Consider the following 20,071-nt stretch of genomic DNA (forward strand, 5'->3'; position numbering starts at 1 on the left):
TAAATTAACCACCAGGGGCCTCACCGGGACCCTCCTTGCAGATGGACCTGGGGAGGGGGTCAGGAAAGAAAAGTTCATCACAGGACCAGGGATTTATTCTCCCAGTCTGAGTGAACTGAGAGAGAAGGGACGATTCTGTCAATTTGCCTTGGCCCTGTGAGGAGGAGGAATCATTTGAGGTATTTTTTTTTTTTGGGGGGGTGGGGGGGTGGAATAGCACATGGAAAATGCTCACAGAGAAAGAGAGAGGCTGAAGAAGTCACATTCATGCACTATAAAAAATAATCTATTATCCCTGCTGGCTTTGCAGACTGCGCAAAGTGAGCCACAAACATGCACACGCATGGTAGACACATGCATGGGCTGCCCGACTGCTTTGGCCTACCTTGGCCCAGAGCTCTGGCATATCTCGGCCATCTCTGGCTCTCTCTGGGTGCACCTAGAGGGAAACTCCCTACTTAGTTCTCTTCAACAGCATTAACCCTGACAAAGGGCGTAAAGCTAGCCAGGTCAATTAATTAGGTTTGTTTATTACTTGTATATGCTGCCAAAGCAAGCACTTTTGGAAAGTCTGCCAGTTGCAGGGGGAGCCCATGGGGAATACACCCTAATAGGGGTGGGGGGATGGGTACCTGCACCCCTTGGGCAAGACCCCGCAGGACAGAGCCAAAGCCTCACACAGTGGAACTAAGAAGTGTGATTGGGGGCTGCAGAGCAAAGTTCTGTGCTCAACCAGACTATGACCTGGGAGCAGCTGTTAGGCTCAACCACACTGTCCAGCTGCAGCCAGCAGAGCAGGGAGCTAGGCCAGGGACAGGAACACCTAACAGCACAACCTACAACCTACTGAAGGTAGAGAAAAATACTGGATTGTTCCAGGAGCACTATAGCTTATACTGGTGATGTCATTGACAGAATTCAGTTTTCTCTACCTCCACCTGCTGGTAGGAAGGGATAACGGTACTGAAAACAGGAACACAAAGCGCCACAAAGGAGTTCAGGGATTCAAAACAGTGGCGACAACGAAAAATGCATATTAATATTGCGCGGTATCATTTGGAGTCTTTACGTTGGAATTACAAGTGGTGATCCTTGTTTTTATTAATCTGTTGTCTGGGAACCTCTGATATTTGCAACAGATGCCCTTGTTTCCTGGTCTCAACGTCTGAATTTATTTATATAACCTGCAATGTTAACAGATTGTTCAGACCCCTGAGGCAGGCCATCAGGTCAAAACATGGCCCGTGTCGGGTCTTTTTTATTTTGACACTTTTCAAGGGGAGGAGTTCTTGCAGATCACAGAAGAGACAAGCTACAAAATTCACCTGTTGCATTCTCCGAACCCTCGAGCATGGGATTATGTTCAGGTTCTGGAATCCATGGCAGAGACCATCAATTTATGTAGTTCCCTGGGCTCGGGCTCAGGTGCATCTGCTTCAGCTGTCTCTATTGTCTCAAAATTATGATCTTCGCCTGGATTGGACTCTTCAAATGAGGGACAGCATGGTGTGGTGGCTTCATCTATCAACTCTGCCAAGGATCATCTCCTTTATGGATGGTGGTAGCGACTGATGCGAGCTTGACAGGCTGGGGGGCCCACTGCCTTCATTACAACACTCATGGTGTTTGGAACAAGAAATGCAGTAGCCAGTAAACCACCTGGAGCTCAAGGCAGTCTGCAAGGCTCTGCTGGCATTTCAGTCCATCCTATTGGGCAAGCCTATCCGAATTTGATCGACAATTTCAGCCTATATAAATGAGTAGGGAGGAACTTGCAGTGCATCTGCATATGGTAAAGACAGCATTTAGTCATTTTCCATCTTATTTACTATACTAACATTTAACCTCTAATATTCCTCTCTATGAATGGGGGGACCATTATTTTCAAATATAACCTTAATATCATCAACTCAAGGACGGGAAGGTAAGAAATCCACCAGCCACAAAATCCTCAAAATCTATTGGAAACTATGGCCCAACAAACCAGGTCAGGGAATATTATGCACTAGAGCAGAGGAGAACTCTATTTAAGCCAGGGGAGGTAGAAAAAGAGGGGTTTTTTTCCCACTATGGAGGAGGGGAAGGAGGAGAATCCCTTTATGAGAGACCAAAGGAAAGCATATGGGAAATCCCATAGAACTCAGGAAGGGGGAGGGTAAGGCAGTTCTGGCCAATGGAAGATCAAGAAAGAGGGACCCAATCAAGGAGAAGATAGATAGGAAGTAGAGCTTTTAGCTTTTAAGGGTCCTTTTCCTAGGTTGAAAGAAGAAAGGAGGGAGATTTTGGAAGTCTCTGAAATGGTTTGGGAGGCTGGAGAAGAAGAGAAGAACCTATGGATATTACTGAATAGGACAACCAGGAAGAAAAGGTGGTGGAGCCATATGAAACCTAAGGTAGTTTTCCTTTTGGCTGTTTGCTGAAATTTCTTGTAGAAAGGCCAGTGGGGAAGCAACTGGCTGTGAAAGCAGGTGGGTGGTGGTCTTCCTCCTTTTTCCTGTCTTATACTATCTGGGCAGGGAAAAGACTTTTGACAAGTGGATTGAAGGAAATTGTTAATTTGTTTGTTTGTCTGTCGTGGACTTTTAAAAACAGTAACCTTTTGGGGAACCAAAGAGAACCTCTCCCAAATAAGTTCAAAAGTGGAAGCAAGAAGTTATAATAAGAGGCTGGACAGATATTTAGGAGGGTTTTTGTTTGTTTTTTTAAAGCCTAAGGAACTTGGTTTTGGATGGCAAAGAGAGGAAGAGACATTGTGGTAATTTGCATATGTGGCGTGTGGGCTTTAGTTTGCATATGGTGGAAGCATGGGACCTTATTTACATATATCCTCCTTTCTAACAGAAATACTCAGCTTAATGAAGTGTCCATTATTTTCAAAGAGAAAAACTGTGTTTTTCTTTTAAAGGAGACTTTGAATAACTGATTAGAAATTTAGTAGATATTTCTTTTTCCTCCTTACCATAAGTGTAAGAGTGTGGGAAAAGAGTAACTTGAAATTCTCTAAGACGGAGGTTCTTAACCAGCAGTGTCCGCATGTTCAAGAGGAGCAGGAAGAGATCAAATTGAGCGTAGAGAAGGGTCTTAAAATCTGAGGCAATTTATTGAAACTTTCTACACAGAGTGAAGAAAATTATTAGGGGGGCTAATACTCAAAAGTCCCCATTAAAAACTGTGCCTGTTTAGATCAAAGGTAGAAGTTACCGATTTTGAAATAACGAGTGATGTTCAAAGGAAATCGCATGTAAATGAGATTCACGTAAATTCAGCAAGCAGCTCAGTAGGGAAGGCAGCTAGAACATGCATAGAAAGTCTCTTGGTAAATGTCCATGTTCTGTGCATGCCTAAGAATCCCCCACTGTACTCTCTCTTTTCCCCTGTAGTACTTGCTGGCTCCATTGTCCCAGTCTCCTTTCCCCTGCAGTGTTGTGATTCTGGCTCCACCTTCCTCCTGCAGCTTACCTGCCTTTCCTCCGGCTGACATCATAGGGGCATTCCCACAACCAATTGACTATCTACTTGTTTCTCTGCCCCTCACAAGCAAAATCATCCGGGGCAGCCTGAGGGAAGGCAAGTAAGCTGCAGAAATAAGGTGGAGTCAGCATCGTAACAATTTGAACCCCCCCCCCCTCTTGGTTCTCTAAGCTGTTCTCTGCTCTTGGACAAGTTTGCATTGGATTATCGTTGCCTGATACTGCAATTGACAAGATGGATGCAGAACGCCTTTGTGTATTACTCGCTAAATAACATGCACGCTAAACTACATAGTTGCAGTCAAAACTGGCTGTTCCTAGCATGGTAAGCTTTGTGCATCGGCCCCTTGGACAGTTATTGGTAGTATAACCATGTACTACTATAATTTTAACAACATGCTAGCAGTTAGCACTGTTAGCTGTTAACAGTAAGCAACATATGCAGCTGTCAGTAGTCACTGGAGTCCATGTGGTTTAGGAAGGAGATGCAATGGTTTCATTGATCAGTTAAAGGGATGCTGGAACCAAAAAAAGCTTAAGAACCCCTGCTCTAAGATTTACGTACTTAAAGAACCCAAGTCTTGTGCCATATCATTTATGTTGCAGATCCAGACCATTTTAATGGTCTCTCTCTGAACATCCTCTAAGCTAGCTACTTTCTTTTGGAGAAACAGCTTCTAGAATTGGACTCAATATTCCAGTTGAAGTCTCATGATCTCAATGATTTATAGAGAAGCATAATCACTTCCTCTTTTTCTGTTGATTATATCACTCTCCATACACCCTTGAACCCTTCTGGCGACCACCATATCACACTGATTTACTACTTTGATCATCAACACCATCACCCTTAGGTTTCTTTCCCCACCCTACTGCCAATGCAGTGCTCCCTTAGATTTCTGCACTCCAAGTGCATACCACACGTTTTTGCACTTTATAAATGACTTCATGTGCTTTCTCGGATCTCTTCTCATTTGTCTTATTCTCTCAGATGATCCATCCTATTGCAGATCTTAGTATTATCTGCAAAAAGGCAAACTTTTACTTCTAATTTCTCTTACAAAGATGCTGAACTCAGCCAGCCCCAAGACCAGTCCCTGGCCACTCCACTCTATTTCCTTAGAGTGAATTCTATTTACGACTACCCTATAATGCAGGGGTTCTCAACCCAGTCCTTGAGATACAGCTAGCCGGTCAGGTTTTCAGAATACCCATAATGAATATGCATGAAATAAACCTGCATGCACTACCTCCACCCTATGCAAGTCTCTCATGCATATTAATTGTGGATACCCTAAAAACCTGACTGGCCCCCTTCTGCCATCTCCAATCCCTTTCCTCCTCTCCCAGCCCCATAACATTTCTTTTAGCTGCCTGGCATTTCTAAATCTCCTGCAGTGTGTGTGTGTTTTTACTGCTGCCACTTAGCCTGTGCTCAACCAGTTTTGTCCAATGGCATTGTGCAGAAGTTGAAAGTAGAAAGCAAGTACTTTATTTCTTGTACAATAAGCACTTGCTCTCTGCTTTCAACTCCTGAATGGGACAAGCAGAGCAGCAGCAGCAAAAACACAAGCTCTCACCACTCTAAAGTAATGGAAGCGATGCTGAAGGAAAGGATAGTGAATTTTCTGGAAGCCAATAAGTTGCAAGAGCCGAGACAACATGGTTTTACCAAAGGTAAATCATGCCAAATGAATCTAATTGAATTCTTTGACTGGGTGACCGGAGAACTAAATCAGGGACGTGTTATAGACGTAATACACTTAGATTTCAGCAAAGCTTTTGACATGGTTCCCCACAGGAGGCTCTTGAATAAACTTGACAGGCTGAAGATAGGACCCGACGTGGTGAACTGGAATAGGAACTGGTTGACGGACAGACGCCAGAAAGTGGTGGTAAATGGAATTCGCTCGGAAGAGGGAAAGGTGAGTAGTGGAGTGCCTCAGGGATCGGTGATGGGGCCGATTCTGTTCAATATATTTGTGAGTGACATTGCCGAAGGGTTAGAAGGTAAAGTTTGCCTTTTTGCGGATGATACTAAGATTTGTAACAGAGTGGACACCTGGGAGGGAGTGGAAAACATGAAAAAGGATCTGCGGAAGCTAGAAGAATGGTCTAAGGTTTGGCAATTAAAATTCAATGCGAAGAAATGAAAAGTGATGCACTTAGGGAGTAGAAATCCACAGGAGACATATGTGTTAGGCGGTGAGAGTCTGATATGTACGGACGTGGAGAGGGATCTTGGGGTGATAGTATCTGAGGATCTGAAGGCGATGAAACAGTGTTACAAGGCGGTGGCTGTAGCTAGAAGGTTGATAGGTTATATAGAGAGAGGTGTGACCAGCAGAAGGGAAAATTAGGTTCTTACCTTGTTAATTTTCTTTCCTTTAGTCATAGCAGATGAAGCCATTACGTATGGGTTGTGTCCATCAACCAGCAGGGGGAGACAGAGAGCACTCAACTTTTCACAGTGCCTCATGGCCAGCCAGCTCCACTGCCTCTTCAGTATTTGAAGCTTCCAAAGCAGTATGGCAAACCGCAATGGGAATAACATGAACTTTCCTCACAGCGAACGATGGCCCCTTAACAAGGGCATGAACTCAAAAGGAGGGAATGAACACATCCTCCTGGAGGGAATAAACTCGTCCTCCTTATTGTATAACTGAAGGGGATACACGCAGCCTCCTGGAGGGAATAAACTCATCCTCCAAAACATAAACTGGAGGGAATGGACTCATCCTCCTATAAGTGAACATGAAGCCTGAAGACTGTTTTCCAACTTTCTCCCAAGGAAGGAACTTCAGGAAACAAGAACAGAACCTGAAACAGATTCACAGCATACAGACAATCATACAGGGAGGGCTCATGGCTTCATCTGCTATGACTAAAGGAAAGAAAATTACCAAGGTAAGAACCTAATTTTCCCTTCCTTGTCATCAAGCAGATGAAGCCATTACGTATGGGATGTAATAAAGCAATCCCTATATAGGGTGGGAACAGGTCACACCACGCGCTAGCACTTGTGCTCCAAAACGCGCATCCCTCCTAGCAGCCACATCCAGCCTGTAATGTCGGGCAAAAGAGAGCTTAGAAGCCCATGTTGCTGCACTGCATATCTCTTGAAGAGAGAGTGCTCCAGTTTCAGCCCAAGAGGAAGAAATCGCTCTGGTAGAATGCGCCTTAAAGGCTATAGGCGGAGACCAGCCGGCAAGCAGATAAGCTGAAAAGATAGTTTCTTTGAGCCAGCGGGCAATAGTAGCTTTAGACGCTGGAGACCCTCTGCAAGGACCTGATAGCAAAACAAACAGATGATCAAAGATCCTGAAAGAGATAGTAACTCGCAGATACTGCAGCAGAGTCCTGCGCACATCCAACAGGTGCAACTGCCCAAAAGATTCTGGAAACTCCTCCTTATCAAAGGAGGGCAAGAAAATAGGCTGGTTTAGGTGAAACGCTGAAACCACCTTAGGCATGAAGGAAGGCACGGTCCGAACCGTGACCCCGGACTCTGAGAATTGCAGAAATGGGTCTCTACAGGACAGCACCTGGAGCTCTGACACCCGTCTCGCCGAAGTAATGGCCACAAGAAAAACGGCCTTTAGTGTCAAATCTTTCTCCGATGCTCGCCGAAGCAGCTCAAAAGGAGAAGCCTGCAGGGCCTTCAAAACTAGCCCTAGGTTCCAAGCTGGACAGGGTGCTTGCACGGAAGGCCAAAGCCGAAGCATCCCACTAAGAAACCGTGCCACATCTGGATGAGCACCTAAAGACACGCCTTCAACCTTACCACGAAGGGAGGCCAACGCTGCCACTTGCACCCGCAGGGAATTATAGGCCAAGCCTTTTTGTACACCATCCTGCAAAAAGTCCAGAATCGGCGAGACAGGAGCCTACTTGGGTGTGATCACTTTTGAAGCACACCAAGACTCAAACTGGCGCCAAATCCTGGCATAAGCCACGGAAGTGGAACGCTTGCGGGCCTGCAGGAGAGTGGAAATGACTGTGTTTGAATAGCCTTTGTCCCTCAATTGTGCCCTCTCAATCGCCATGCCATAAGACCAAAGCGGCAGGCGTCCTCCATGGCTACCGGGTCCTGTGACAACAGGTTCAGTACCAGAGGTAAAGGAAGGGGAGCCTCCACTAGCATCTGTCGGAGGTCCGCATACCAAGGCCTCCTGGGCCAATCCGGGGCGATGAGGACCACTTCTCCTGGGTGCAGCCGAATCCGCAGGAGCACGCGCCCTATCAAGGGCCACGGAGGGAACACATATAGTAGGCCCGGAGGCCAGGGCTGAGTCAAGGCATTCAACCCTGCCGAGTGAGGATCTCTCCGTCTGCTGAAGAAGCACGGGACTTTGGCATTTGAACTTGTCGCCATAAGATCCATCACAGGCTTGCCCCATTTGGCAAATATCTGCAGGAATACTTCGTCTGCAAGTTCCCACTCCGCTGGATCGATCTGATGCCTGCTTAGATAATCGGCTTGCACGTTGCTCTGACCTGCAATGTGAGCTGCCGACAGAAACTGTAGATGCAGCTCAGCCCAGTGGCAAATCTGTTCGGCCTGCGCGGCCAGTGCTCTGCACTGAGTGCTGCCTTGTCGATTTATGTAGGCCACTGCTGTCGTGTTGTCCGACATCACTCTGACAGCCAATCCTTCTAGGGTCACTTGAAAGGCCAGAAGCGCCTGAAACACCGCTTTCAACTCCAGGCGGTTGATGGACCACTCTGACTCCTCGGGTGTCCATAGACCCTGGGCATGCTTCCCCTTGCAATGTGCGCCCCAGTCCTTCAGGCTGGCATCTGTCACTACTAGACACCAATCGGGGAGCGCCAGCGGCATTCCTCGTCGCAGCATGCTGTCTGAGAGCCACCACTCCATGCTGAGTCGGGCCGCAGGGAGCCAAGAAAGTCTGCATTGATAATCCTGAGAAACTGGAGACCATCTTTGAAGTAGGGAATACTGTAGAGGTCTCAGGTGCGCTCTTGCCCAGGGTACCACTTCCAATGTGGCTGTCATCGATCCCAGCAGCTGGACAATGTCCCAAGCTCGCGGGCGGGGCATCCTCAGGAGCATGCGGACCTGATTCTGAAGCTTGCACCGCCTTAGCTCGGGTAGGTATACATAGCCCGAGTCTGTGTCGAACCTGGCCCCCAAATATTCTAGAGATTTCGAGGGGGTCAGGTGACTTTTGGCCATATTGACGACCCAGCCTAGAGATTGAAGTACTGAGACCACTCTGGCTGTAGCTTGATAGCTCTCTGTTACAGAGTCTGCTCTGATGAGCCAGTCGTCTAGGTACGGGTGAACCCTGATACCTTCTCGCCTGAGCAAATGGTACCACCATTACCTTCGAAAAGGTTCGGGGAGCTGTGGCGAGGCCAAAAGGCAAGGCCCGGAACTGGAAATGTTTTCCCAACACCGCAAACCTCAGAAACTTCTGGTGCGGGGGCCAAATTGGTATGTGCAAGTAAGCTTCTTTCAGGTCTAGAGACGTGAGAAACTCTCCTGGCTGTACCGCAGCAATGACGGAGTGCAGGGTTTCCATGTGAAAATGCCGCACTCTCAGGGACTTGTTTAATTCTTTTAAGTCCAGAATAGGGCGAAAAGACCCACCTTTTTGCAGCACCACAAAGTAGATGGAGTATCGGCCGTAGCCGTGTTCGGCGGGAGGTACCGGGGACACGGCCCCTAACTGAATCAGACCTTGCAAAGTCTCCTCTACTGCTGCCCGTTTGGCGGCAGAACCGCATCGGGACTCCACAAACATGTCTCTTACTGGGGCGTTGAATTCTATTCTGTAGCCATCTCTGATCAGGTCCAGAACCCACTGATCTGAGGAAATATTGGCCCACTCCTCAGCAAAGAGGGAAAGACGTCCTCCGATGACAGGAAGCGAGGAGGGGGCCGGCGCACCATCATTGAGAGGGTCGCCCCTGAACTCCAGGCCTAGAGCCGGTAGCTGCGGAACGCTTGTCTGAGCGAAAGGAGTTCCTCTGCTGAAAAACGGGCACGAGAAGTGAACCCAGCAGAACGCCCCGGGCGGTACCTTCTAGCTTCACGGAAGCGAGGTCTATAAGAGGAGTGGACCGCCTGGCCCTTGGAGGAAGGCCTCAGTCTATCTTCGGGCAAGCGCTGGGGTTTAGGATCTCCCAGGCCTTTAACAATTTTTTTCCCCAACTCCTCACCAAATAGGAGAAGGCCTTGAAAGGGCAACTTCACCAACCTTTGCTTAGAGGCCATGTCTGCTGCCCAATGTCGTAGCCAAATAAGACGGCGAGCCGCCACTGCTACTGCCATTTGTTTAGCCGAAGCTCTGACAATATCATAAAGGGCATCAGCCAAAAAGGACAAGGCCGACTCCAGCCGCGGAGCCACATCCGAGAATGGCTCCGCTCCATCTCCGGACTGTTCCACTGCCAGGCAGGCTCTAGCAGCATAACAACTGCATGCAGACGCCCGAACAGTAAGACCTGCAATTTCAAAGGACCGTTTAAGTGCTGCTTCCAGCCTACGGTCTTGTATATCCTTCAGGGCAACTCCTCCTTCCACAGGGAGGGTAGTTTTCTTTGTCACCGCAGTGACTAGGGCATCTACTTTAGGCATTGCAAAGTGAGCCAAATGCTCCTCACGCAGAGGGTATAATTGCCCCATAGCCCTGGAAACTTTCAAAGGTCCCTTGGGGTCAGCCCACTGAGCGGAAATAAGCTCTTGGATGGAGTCATGCAAAGGAAAGGCTTGAGCAGGCTTTTTGGTACTAGCCATCCTAGGATTCACAGAGGAGGCCGTGCCACTGTCAGGCTCTTCAAAAGAAAGACCTGTAGGGCATCTGAAATAAGTGCTGGCAGCTCATCACGGTGGAAAATCCACACCACGGAGGGATCATCCAGATCCTGTGGTAATTCTGCACCTGACTCTGGCTCCTCAGACCACGAAGGCCTGCCAGAACTCTCCGAATCCTCACAGCCCGTCCACGGGGGGGGGGGGGGGTGCACCACAATCTGAAGGGGAATTAGCCCTTCTACGCTTTTCTTTATGCCAATTATCAGGGAAAATAGCCTCAGCGGGCAGTCCCAGGCCAGAATCCACGGGGGGGGGGGGGAACAATAGAAGGGGCCTCAGACGACCCTTGAGGGAGAGCTCTTTTCAGCATGTATGCTTTATGCAGTAATAACACAAAATCAGGGGAGAAAAACTCGCCCTGGGCACCCAGATCCCGTCCGGGGCTAGCCGCTCCCTGAATAGCCTCAATTCGAGGTCCCCCCCGGGTTCAGGGCTCTCCGTCTCTACGGAGGCCGCGCCATGCGGAGAATTCAAAATGGCGTCTGCTGCCAGCTCTGAGCGGGAAGAATCATCGCTCGCCATGCTCGGGCCGGCTCTTACACCTGTACAGCACAATTTACAGAGCCCCGCTGCTAATTTGCGCTTGCCACACCGGAAACAGCGCTTTACATTCTCTGCAGCCATCGCCGAAAATGGTGGGAAAATTCAAAATGGCGGTTTTGAACCAAAAACGCCCCGATGGAGGGCCCACCCCGGAGGAGTTAGAAAACACTCTCACCTCACCAGACCGACTATCACAGCTCCGGTCCCATAGAAGAATCAAAGGAAAACCTCTGTTCCATTTTTTTTTTTAAAACGCTGTGAGGAAAGCAGAGGTAATAACAACTCCGGAGGCTCAGATGAGTGGGAAAGGCGAACCAATGTGCCTGCATCCACTGAGTGGGAAAGGACAGGGAAAAGCAAGCTAATATGTCCACATCCATGGGGGCATGGGTAAGGCAGGGAAAGGGCTAACCTATGTGCCTTCAAAGTGAAGCTGCTATAGCCTCTAACACCCCGGCTAACAACTGGCAAGCCAGGAGCCACCCCCAGATTTTTGATGGAGCTCAAAGAAGCTGCAGCCACCCTGCTTGGGGAGATAGAGAATACTGGAGAGGCAGTGGAGCTGGCTGGCCATGAGGCACTGTGAAAAGTTGAGTGCTCTCTTATCTCCCCCTGCTGGTTGATGGACACAACCCATATGTAATGGCTTCATCTGCTTGATGACAAGGAAGAAGAGGTTTTAATGCCCCTGTATAAGTCATTGGTGAGGCCCCACCTGGAGTACTGTGTTCAGTTTTGGAGGCCGTAGCTTGCTAAGGATGTAAAAAGAATTGAAGCAGTGCAAAGAAAAGCTACGAGAACAGTATGGGATTTGCTGACCTGAACATGTATATCCTGGAGGAAAGGAGAAACAGGGGTGATATGATACAGACGTTCAAATATTTGAAATGAATTAATCCGCAAACGAACCTTTTCCGTATATGGGAAGGCGGTAGAACTAGAGGACATGAAATGAGATTGAAGGGGGGGCAGACTCAAGAAAAATGTCAGGAAGTATTTTTTCATGGAGAGAGTGGTGGATACTTGGTGGAATGCCCTCCCGCCGGAGGTGGTGGAGATGAAAACAGTAACGGAATTCAAACATGCGTGGGATAAACATAAAGGAATCCTGTTCAGAAGGAATGGATCCTCAGAAGCTTAGCCGAGATTGGATGGCAGAGCTGGTGGTGGGAGGCGGGGCTGGTGGTTGGGAGGCTGGGCTAGTGCTGGGCAGATTTCTACGGTCTGTGCCCTGAAAATGGCAGATACAAATCAAGGTAAGGTATACACAAAAAGTAGCACATATGAGTTTATCTTGCTGGGCAGACTGGATGGACTGTGCAGGTCTTTTTCTGTCGTCATCTACTATGTTACTATGTTACAGGTAAAAGGATGAGGATGATGATAGGGGCAGCTAGCAGCAACATTTTAGTATGCTCCCCTGCCCCCATTTCAATGCCTATACATATCATCCTTTGAGCAGCTCTGAAACTGCTACACTGCCACATGCTCTGAACCCTAGGTTCCAGGTCTGATAGTTTACTCACCATGGTGACCAAAAGAAAAAGGGGAGCTTAGTGAGTACTTGACCACCTAACAGCTGAGGCTGTTACTTCTTGCCTAGACCAGTGGTTTCAACGCAGTCCTCTGGGACCACCTGGCCAGTCAGGTTTTCAGGATATCCACAATGAATATGCATGAGATGGCAGTTATGCAAATCTCTCATATGCATATTCATTGGGGATACCCTGAAAACCCAACTAGCCAGGTGGCCCCTGAGGACTGGGTTGAAAACCACTAGCCTAGACTAGGTGTATCATGTTGATATATGTGTAGGAGTTACTGAGATTGGTCCTGGGTGATTGGTACTGCTTTGGTAAAGTCTATATGAGCAGCATATTCCTCAAATGTAGTTTAATTCTTTAGTTTTAATAATGGTCATTACATCATCTCCCCACTGGGTTTGGGTGGCAGTTCATTGACTCTCCTTATTTGTACAAATTCTCAATACAGGCACAGTGACCAAGAATGGACAACACTTTAAATACTTCATAAATAAGACCTGGATCACAACCAAAAAGCCAGGTCAGTAGAGTGATAGTCCAGGAGGTCTGATGTCATAAAAAGGAAGAAAAAAAATTCATTGCCCTACCCAGAAAGTACTAGCCACAGGACTCACTGAACAGATTATTATTTTTTTTATTTAACACAAAACTAATAAGTGTCCTAAAACCATGGTAATCAAAACAATAGCAGCACAGGTTTAAAAAGTTGCTACTAATCGACTTTCTGCCAGATACTTGTGAGCTGGATTAGCCATTTTTGGAAGCAGGATATTAGACTAGATAGACCATTCGTCTAACCCAGTATGGCCATTGTTATGCAAGTCTTTTTGTTGTTGTTGGATAATACAGATTAAACACACACACACCTTCTGCACCAATGCTTTCATCATGATAGCCAGGGGCAGACTGACCATTCGGGCAACCGGGTAGTGCCCAAGGGTCACGAGGCTCTGCCCGGATGCCCGCCACTCTCCCCACTTCCACACAATACCCTCCTGCCACGGCCACCACTGTTGCTGTTGTTGTTACAGCAGTGGCAGCAAAAACAGAAAAAAAGATCAGGGCACTGAACTGTTTCTGCTTACGTCTGCTGGTCCCGTCTTCCTCTGACAATTTCCTGTTCCAGGGCAGAGCTGGTCAGCCGCAAGCGGAAACAGTGTAGCCCCGCGATCTTTTGGTTCTATTTTTGCCGCCACTGCTGAAACAGTAGCAGGGCGGCAGCAGCAGGGGGCTACTGGGTGGGAGTGGGGAGAGCCTGGTGCACCAGTGGTAGTGGGGGTGTCCAGTGGGGGGGGGGGGGGGGGGAGGGAGAGAAGGTTTGGGTGTTGGGGGGGACTGAAAAACTGGATGGAGGGGGACAGATCCTGGATGGAGAGTGGGAACAGATGTGGGATGGAAGAGAAAAGAGATGGGACAGATGCCAGATGAAGGGGGGAGGGGGACAGACGCTGGATGGAAAATGGAGTGGGGAGAGGGAACAGAGGCCAGATGGAAGGGAGGAGAGATGGGACAGATGCTGGATGTAAGGGGGAGGGAGGACAGATGCCGGATGGAAAGAGGGAGAGGAGGAACAGACACTGGATGAAGGGGAGAGAGGATGCAGATGTTGGATGGAACTAGGGAGAGACATGGGCCTGAGTGGATGGAAGTGAGGAGAGAGAGGGTCCTGATGCTGGATGGAGGAAGGAGAAAAAGAGGAGAGAGATGGGGGCAGGCGCTGGGTGGAAAGGGGGAGAGAGAGAGAGGGGGCAGGCGCTGGGTGGAAAGGGGGAGAGAGAGAGAAGGGGCAGGCGCTTGGTGGAAAGGGGGAGAGAGAGGGGGGAGGTGCTGGGTGGAAAGGGGGAGAGAGGGGGCAGGCGCTGGGTGGAAAGGGGGAGAGAGAGAGAGGGGGGGCAGGCGCTGGGTGGAAAGGGGGAGAGAGAGAGGGGGAAGGCGCTGGGTGGAAAGGGAGGGAGAGAGAGAGAGAGGGGGGGCAGGCGCTGGGTGGAAAGGGGGAGAGAGGGGGGGGCAGGCGCTGGGTGGAAAGAGGGAGAGAGAGAGGGGGGGGGCAGGCGCTGGGTGGAAAGGGGGAGAGAGAGAGAGAGGAGGCAGGCGCTGGGTGGTGTGAGAGGGTAGGTGAAAGGGGATCCGGGAAGGCACGCAGAAGGGGGGTGCAGGCAGCCGGGGAACCCCAACGGGGCAGACTTCATGTGCACAACACCCACATTCAGAAAGCTGCGCTACCGGAGGCACAGAGGTTGGCCGGGTTAAGGAAGAAGAGGAGGAACTACCAGTCCCAGAATCCTTCTCTTCCCCACCCGGCTGTGCAAGAGTTAGGGGAGGAGATTGAAGATTGGGAAATGGTCTCTGAGGAAGGTGATGAGGGCCAGCTGGAGAGGTTGGGGGCAGGGGAAGTTGAAGAGGAGGATAAAATGGAGGTTACTGGAGGACTAGAGGAGGAACAGATGGAGATTGGAGCTCTGGCTCAAACCCGAAAAGCTGCTGTAAGAGGGTGGCTAGCTGTGCCTTGGAGAGACTGGTGGAAGACCTGAGGAGAGAGACTGATGCGCTGGGGGAGATCTCTACTAAAGAGGAAACAGGTGCAGCCCCTGGCAGAGAAAGAGGGCTGGGCACAATTGAAACCCCAGTCTGAACCAGGTGGGACCAAAGCTGTGTAGCTGTGCTGTAAGAAAGACTGTGTAAACTGTTTCATACTGGAAAGGTCTGGGCCTGCAACCTACCAAGCTATTGTGTTTTCTTTCTGATAATGTACTGTTCCCTAAAAGAAGTAATTTTGGCTAAAGTGAAGTTATATGGACTGTTTAAACCCTGAATGAGACTTTGGCAGCAAACCTTAACAACCTGGGAGTAAGGTGTTTTCCTTTTGTGTCTATGCTGAATGGAAGCAAGAAAATAAAGTTTGTTTTCCTATAAACGTTTTGCCTTGATTGAGCCTCTGTGGAAACAATAGAGAGAGGAGGAAGTCCTGCAAGCTCTCAGGGGGTCTGGCGCTGAGTTCCCAGAACAGGCCAAGGTGGTGTGGAGCGAGGCAACAGTCGGGTGAAGAAGGAAGCTAAGCAGGGTCAAGCCCAGCTGGGTCCTGGAAGGGAGACCCAGCTACAGTGGAAAGGGGGGGAGAGAGAGAGAGGAGGCAGGCGCTGGATGGAAAGTGGGAGAGAGAGGGGGCAGGCGCTGGGTGGAAAGAGGGGGCAGGCGCTGGCTGGAAAGGGAAGCGAGGGAGCAGATACTGGATGGAAAGGAGGGGAGAGAGAGGGATAGACATTGGCAACAGTTAAGAAGAGATCGAGGAAAGAAGAAACAAGAGACTGGGACAAACGCAATCAGAAAAAGTAAATGGCCAGACAACAAAGGTAGGAAAAAATGAATTTTAAAGTAGTGTGGTAGCTGTATTAATACAGAAAATATAAAGTACTATCTTTATTGGAGTAATTTTAATACATTTTTCACTAATGTTTGGAGACCCAACCCTCCTTCCTCATGTCAGAACAGAATACCTTAACAGCAGTATGCTGTCCTGACCTAAAGAAAGAGGTTTTGGCCTCTGAAAGCTAATTGGAAAATGTACTTAGTCCAAATCAAACAGTATCATATTTTTCATTTTTTGTTTTATTTGTATTTGTTAACCTATAGCATAGTGATTGAAATGTCAGGTTTTGAAATTTGCATCTGCCGGTAGGGGAATGGCAGCAGCGCAGTGGGCAGGAAAGAACCGGGATGGCAGGGGCATTAGGCAGCGGCCAGGCGGGGGCCCACACCACTCTCAGTCTGCCCCTGATATTTTCAACTTAGTTTTAGAAACCATATTTCCAAATTGGCTAAGTGAATTACCACAACTATTATATTGAGCCCTCACTGTTAGGCTACAGGATCAAATCCACATTAAGGTGATGGTGCCAAAAATAACCATGAACGTGTTCGGAGAGCTTGACAATTATGGGGCTCATTTTCAAAGCATTTAAACTTAGAAATTTCCACTGGTTACAAATAAGTGCTTTGAAAATACACCTCCATGTAAAATTAGTTGGTGGTCTAAGCGTCAGTGCCAACCCCAACACATGTATAAGACTCACCATCACAATCTGACATTGTTTTGCAAGCCTGACAATTTAATTACTTGGTCTCATGGTTTTGGGCGATCTATAAAACCAAAAATAATCTAAACTGTATGCGAAGAAAGCAACATAGGAACTCAGGTGGAGTTTACCTACATACTTTAATGGGGAGGGGGGGGGGGGAGAAATCTACTACTACTAATACTTAACATTTCTAAAGCGCTACAAGGGTTACGCAGCGCTGTACAGTTTAACAATGAAGGACAGTCCTTGCTCAAAGGAGCTTACAATCTAATGGACAAAATGTGCAAACAATCAAATTGGGGCAGTCTAGATTTCCTGAATAGAGTTATAATGGTTAGGTGCCGAAGGCGACATTGAAGAGGTGGGCTTTGAGCAAGGATTTGAAGATGGGCAGGGAGGGGGCTTGGCGTATGGGCTCAGGAAGTTTATTCCAAGCATAGGGAGAGGCGAGGCAGAAAGGGCGGAGCCTGGAATTGGCGGTGGTGGAGAAGGGTACAGAGAGGAGGGATTTGTCCTGTGAGCGGAGGTTTCGGGTAGGAGCGTAAGGGGAGATAAGGGTAAGGAGGTAATGAGGGGCTGCAGATTGAGTGCATTTGTAGGTTAGTAGGAGAAGCTTGAACTGGATGCGGTACCTGATCGGAAGCCAGTGAAGTGACTTGAGGAGAGGGGTGATATGAGCATATCGGTCCAGGCGGAAGATAAGACATGCAGCAGAGTTCTGAACGGATTGAAGGGGGGATTAGATGGCTACGTGGGAGGCCAGTGAGGAGTAGGTTGCAGTAGTCAAGGCGAGAGGTAATTAGAGAGTGGACGAGAGTTCGGGTGGTGTGCTCAGAGAGGAAAGGGCGAATTTTGCTGAAGTTATAGAGAAAGAAGCAACAGGTCTTGGTTATCTGCTGGATATGCGCAGAGAAGGAGAGGGAGGAGTCGAGACTCCGAGGTTGCGGGCAAATGAGACGGGAAGGATGAGGGTGCCATCAACTGAGATAGAAAGTGGAGGGAGAGGAGAAGTGGGTTTGGGTGGAAAGACAATAAGCTCTGTCTGGGCCATGTTCAGTTTTAGGTGGCGGTTGGACATCCAGGCAGCAATGTCGGATAAGCAGGCCGATACTCTGGCCTGGGTTTCCGCAGTGATGTCTGGTGTGGAGATAAAGCTGGGTGTCGTCGGCATAGAGATGATATTCGAAACCATGAGATAAGATCAGGGAGCCCAGGGAAGAGGTGTAGATTGAAAAAAGAAGGGGTCCAAGGACAGATAGATCCCTGAGGAACTCCGACAGAGAGCGGGATGGGGGTGGAGGAAGATCCATGAGAATGTACTCTGAAGGTACGGTGGGAGAGATAAGAGGAGAACCAGGAGAGGACAGAGCCCTGGAACCCAAATGAGGACAGTGCGGCAAGAAGTAAATTATGATTGACAGTGTCAAAAGCGGCGGATAGGTCAAGGAGGATGAGGATGGAGTAGTGACCTTTGGATTTGGCAAGGAATAGGTCATTACAGACTTTAGTGAGCGCCGTTTCTGACGAGTGTAGAGGGTGAAAACCGGATTGAAGCGGATCGAGCATGGCATGAGAGGAGAGAAAATCAAGGCAGCGGCTCTGAACGGCGTTCAAGTATCTTGGAGAGGAAGGGTAGGAGGGAGATGGGGCGGTAGTTGGAGGGACAGGTGGGGTCTAGTGATGGTTTTTTGATGAGTGGTGTGACTACAGCATGTTTGAAGGTGTCAGGGACAGTTGCAGTGGAGAGAGAGGTTGAGGATATGACAGATGGAGGGGGTGACAGTAAGGGAGATGGTGTTAAGTAAGTTGGTGGGGATGGGGGTCAGAGGAACAGGTGGTGCATTTCGAGGAGGAAAGAAGGTGGGCAGTTTCCTCTTCGGTGATAATAGGAAAAGAGGAGAAGGAGGCCTGGGTTGGTTGGTTGAGGGAGAGGGTTGAAGGGTGAAGAGGAGGAGATGGCTTGGTAGTGAACTCAAGGTTGATCTTTTGCACCTTGTCGCGGAAGTAATCAGCTAGTGATTGAGGAGAGAGCGAGGGGGGGTGGGAGCGGAGGGCACTTTGAGGAGGGAGTTAAGGGTGGCAAAGAGATGACGAGGGTTGGAGCTGAGGGAATTAGTCAATTGGGTGTAATAGTCCTGTTTGGCAAGGAATAGGGAGGACTGGAAGGAGGATAGCATGAATTTGTAATGAATGAAGTCGGTATGAGTGCGAGATTTCCTCCAGAGGCGTTCAGCAGATTGGGCGCAGGAGCGAAGGTATCGGATGCAAGGGGTCAGCCAGGGCTTGGGAATAGTATGTCTTGTGGGATGGGAGATGGAGATGGTGCATGGGTGTCCAGAGGAGAGAGTGGCATTGTAAGCGGAGTCAGCCTTGTTGACAGACTCGGAGACATGATGGAGGAGAGGAGAGGAGATTAGAGATACTAGAGAATAAGGTGGGAGGGTCAACAGCCTGGAGATTCCTGAAAATAGTGGTTAGTGTAGGGCGGGACTGAGGGGGAGGGTGATGAAGTGTGAAGGTGATCAGATGATGATCTGAGAGAGGAAGAGATAAGGCGCACATGTCCACATGCCCACCTTCAACTATCAAGACAGACAATTATAGACGCCATTATTTTTTTTATAAACAAAGCGAAAACTACTACACAACGCTGTGACAAAAAAAAAAGACTGAAAAAGGCTTATGCTGCAACGTGCATCTAAGGCCAGGAGTAACAGAACAACCTGATCCTCTCTCGGCGGAAGAGAACTGGACACATCATGCTGTGCCAAAACCATCATCATAAGCTACAGCTTCTTCACAACTATAAAGGCACCAGCGTAGTTTAAAAGTGACCGTTCAACGTGAAAGGCCAACCTCTTACCGTATCTTCCAGGCCGCAGGACGCCGCATCCCCCCCGGGACCCGGCTGCTGTCCCACGCCCGGTACGGAGTTGGTCTGCCCCTCCGCATTCGTCCTCTTGCTCTCCTTGCCGGCTCTCCTGCGGCTCCACAGGTACACGGCCCCGACGCCGAGCAGCAGCGGTGCACCCACCACCAGGGCTAACTGCCAGCGCGGCAAAGCAGTCCCGGCCTGCGGTTCCACGGGCTTCGAGGCGGCCATGATACTGCAGTCCACACACTGACACAGGGATGGGGGGCGTGGGGTCACCGGAAGACAGGAGCATGCCGGGAGCCGGAGTGCTCAATATCACTTCCGGCACGAGGAGTGTTTTCGGCCGGCGGACGCCGGACAGTGAGCAGTTGGGTGGAAGTGGGATGGATGTTCGCGGGCTTTTTTTCCCCCTTCATTTTGGTTTATCTGTATTTTTAAAGTTTCTTATGTTTCCAAATCATAATAGCAACAACAAAACGAATTGATTCTAAAACACTTTGTGACATTTGAAAGCGCTGGAGGGAGAAGTACTGTGTAGAAAATGAGCGCTTAAAGATGTTTTATTGTTAGCAGTAGCAGTACTATTTATTTTAAGTTCTCTTGCTTTTGCAGTGGATATATCATAACATTGTCATCTCAGTGCAATTCGGAGGCAGGGCTTTAGTCATACAAATTGCATTAGTCTCACCAAAAGAGTCCATGGTTTTAGCTAAAAGCCTGGA

General features: G+C 48.9%; 1 protein-coding gene across 1 annotated transcript in view; it reads right to left on the reverse strand.

Annotated features, from left to right (window-relative positions):
• Window positions 1–19,615, reverse strand: part of TOMM70 (translocase of outer mitochondrial membrane 70) — a 124,736-nt gene extending 105,121 nt beyond the window's left edge. The window contains exon 1 of the mRNA XM_030204072.1: window positions 19,338–19,615. Coding sequence (XP_030059932.1) covers window positions 19,338–19,577 — 240 coding nt within the window. The 5' untranslated portion in view covers window positions 19,578–19,615. The remainder of the gene's footprint in view (window positions 1–19,337) is intronic.
• Between the last annotated feature and the right edge of the window lie 456 nt (window positions 19,616–20,071).

The sequence above is a fragment of the Microcaecilia unicolor genome, chromosome 5, assembly GCF_901765095.1.
Source record: "Microcaecilia unicolor chromosome 5, aMicUni1.1, whole genome shotgun sequence".
In the NCBI taxonomy this organism is placed as follows: Eukaryota; Metazoa; Chordata; class Amphibia; order Gymnophiona; family Siphonopidae; genus Microcaecilia; species Microcaecilia unicolor.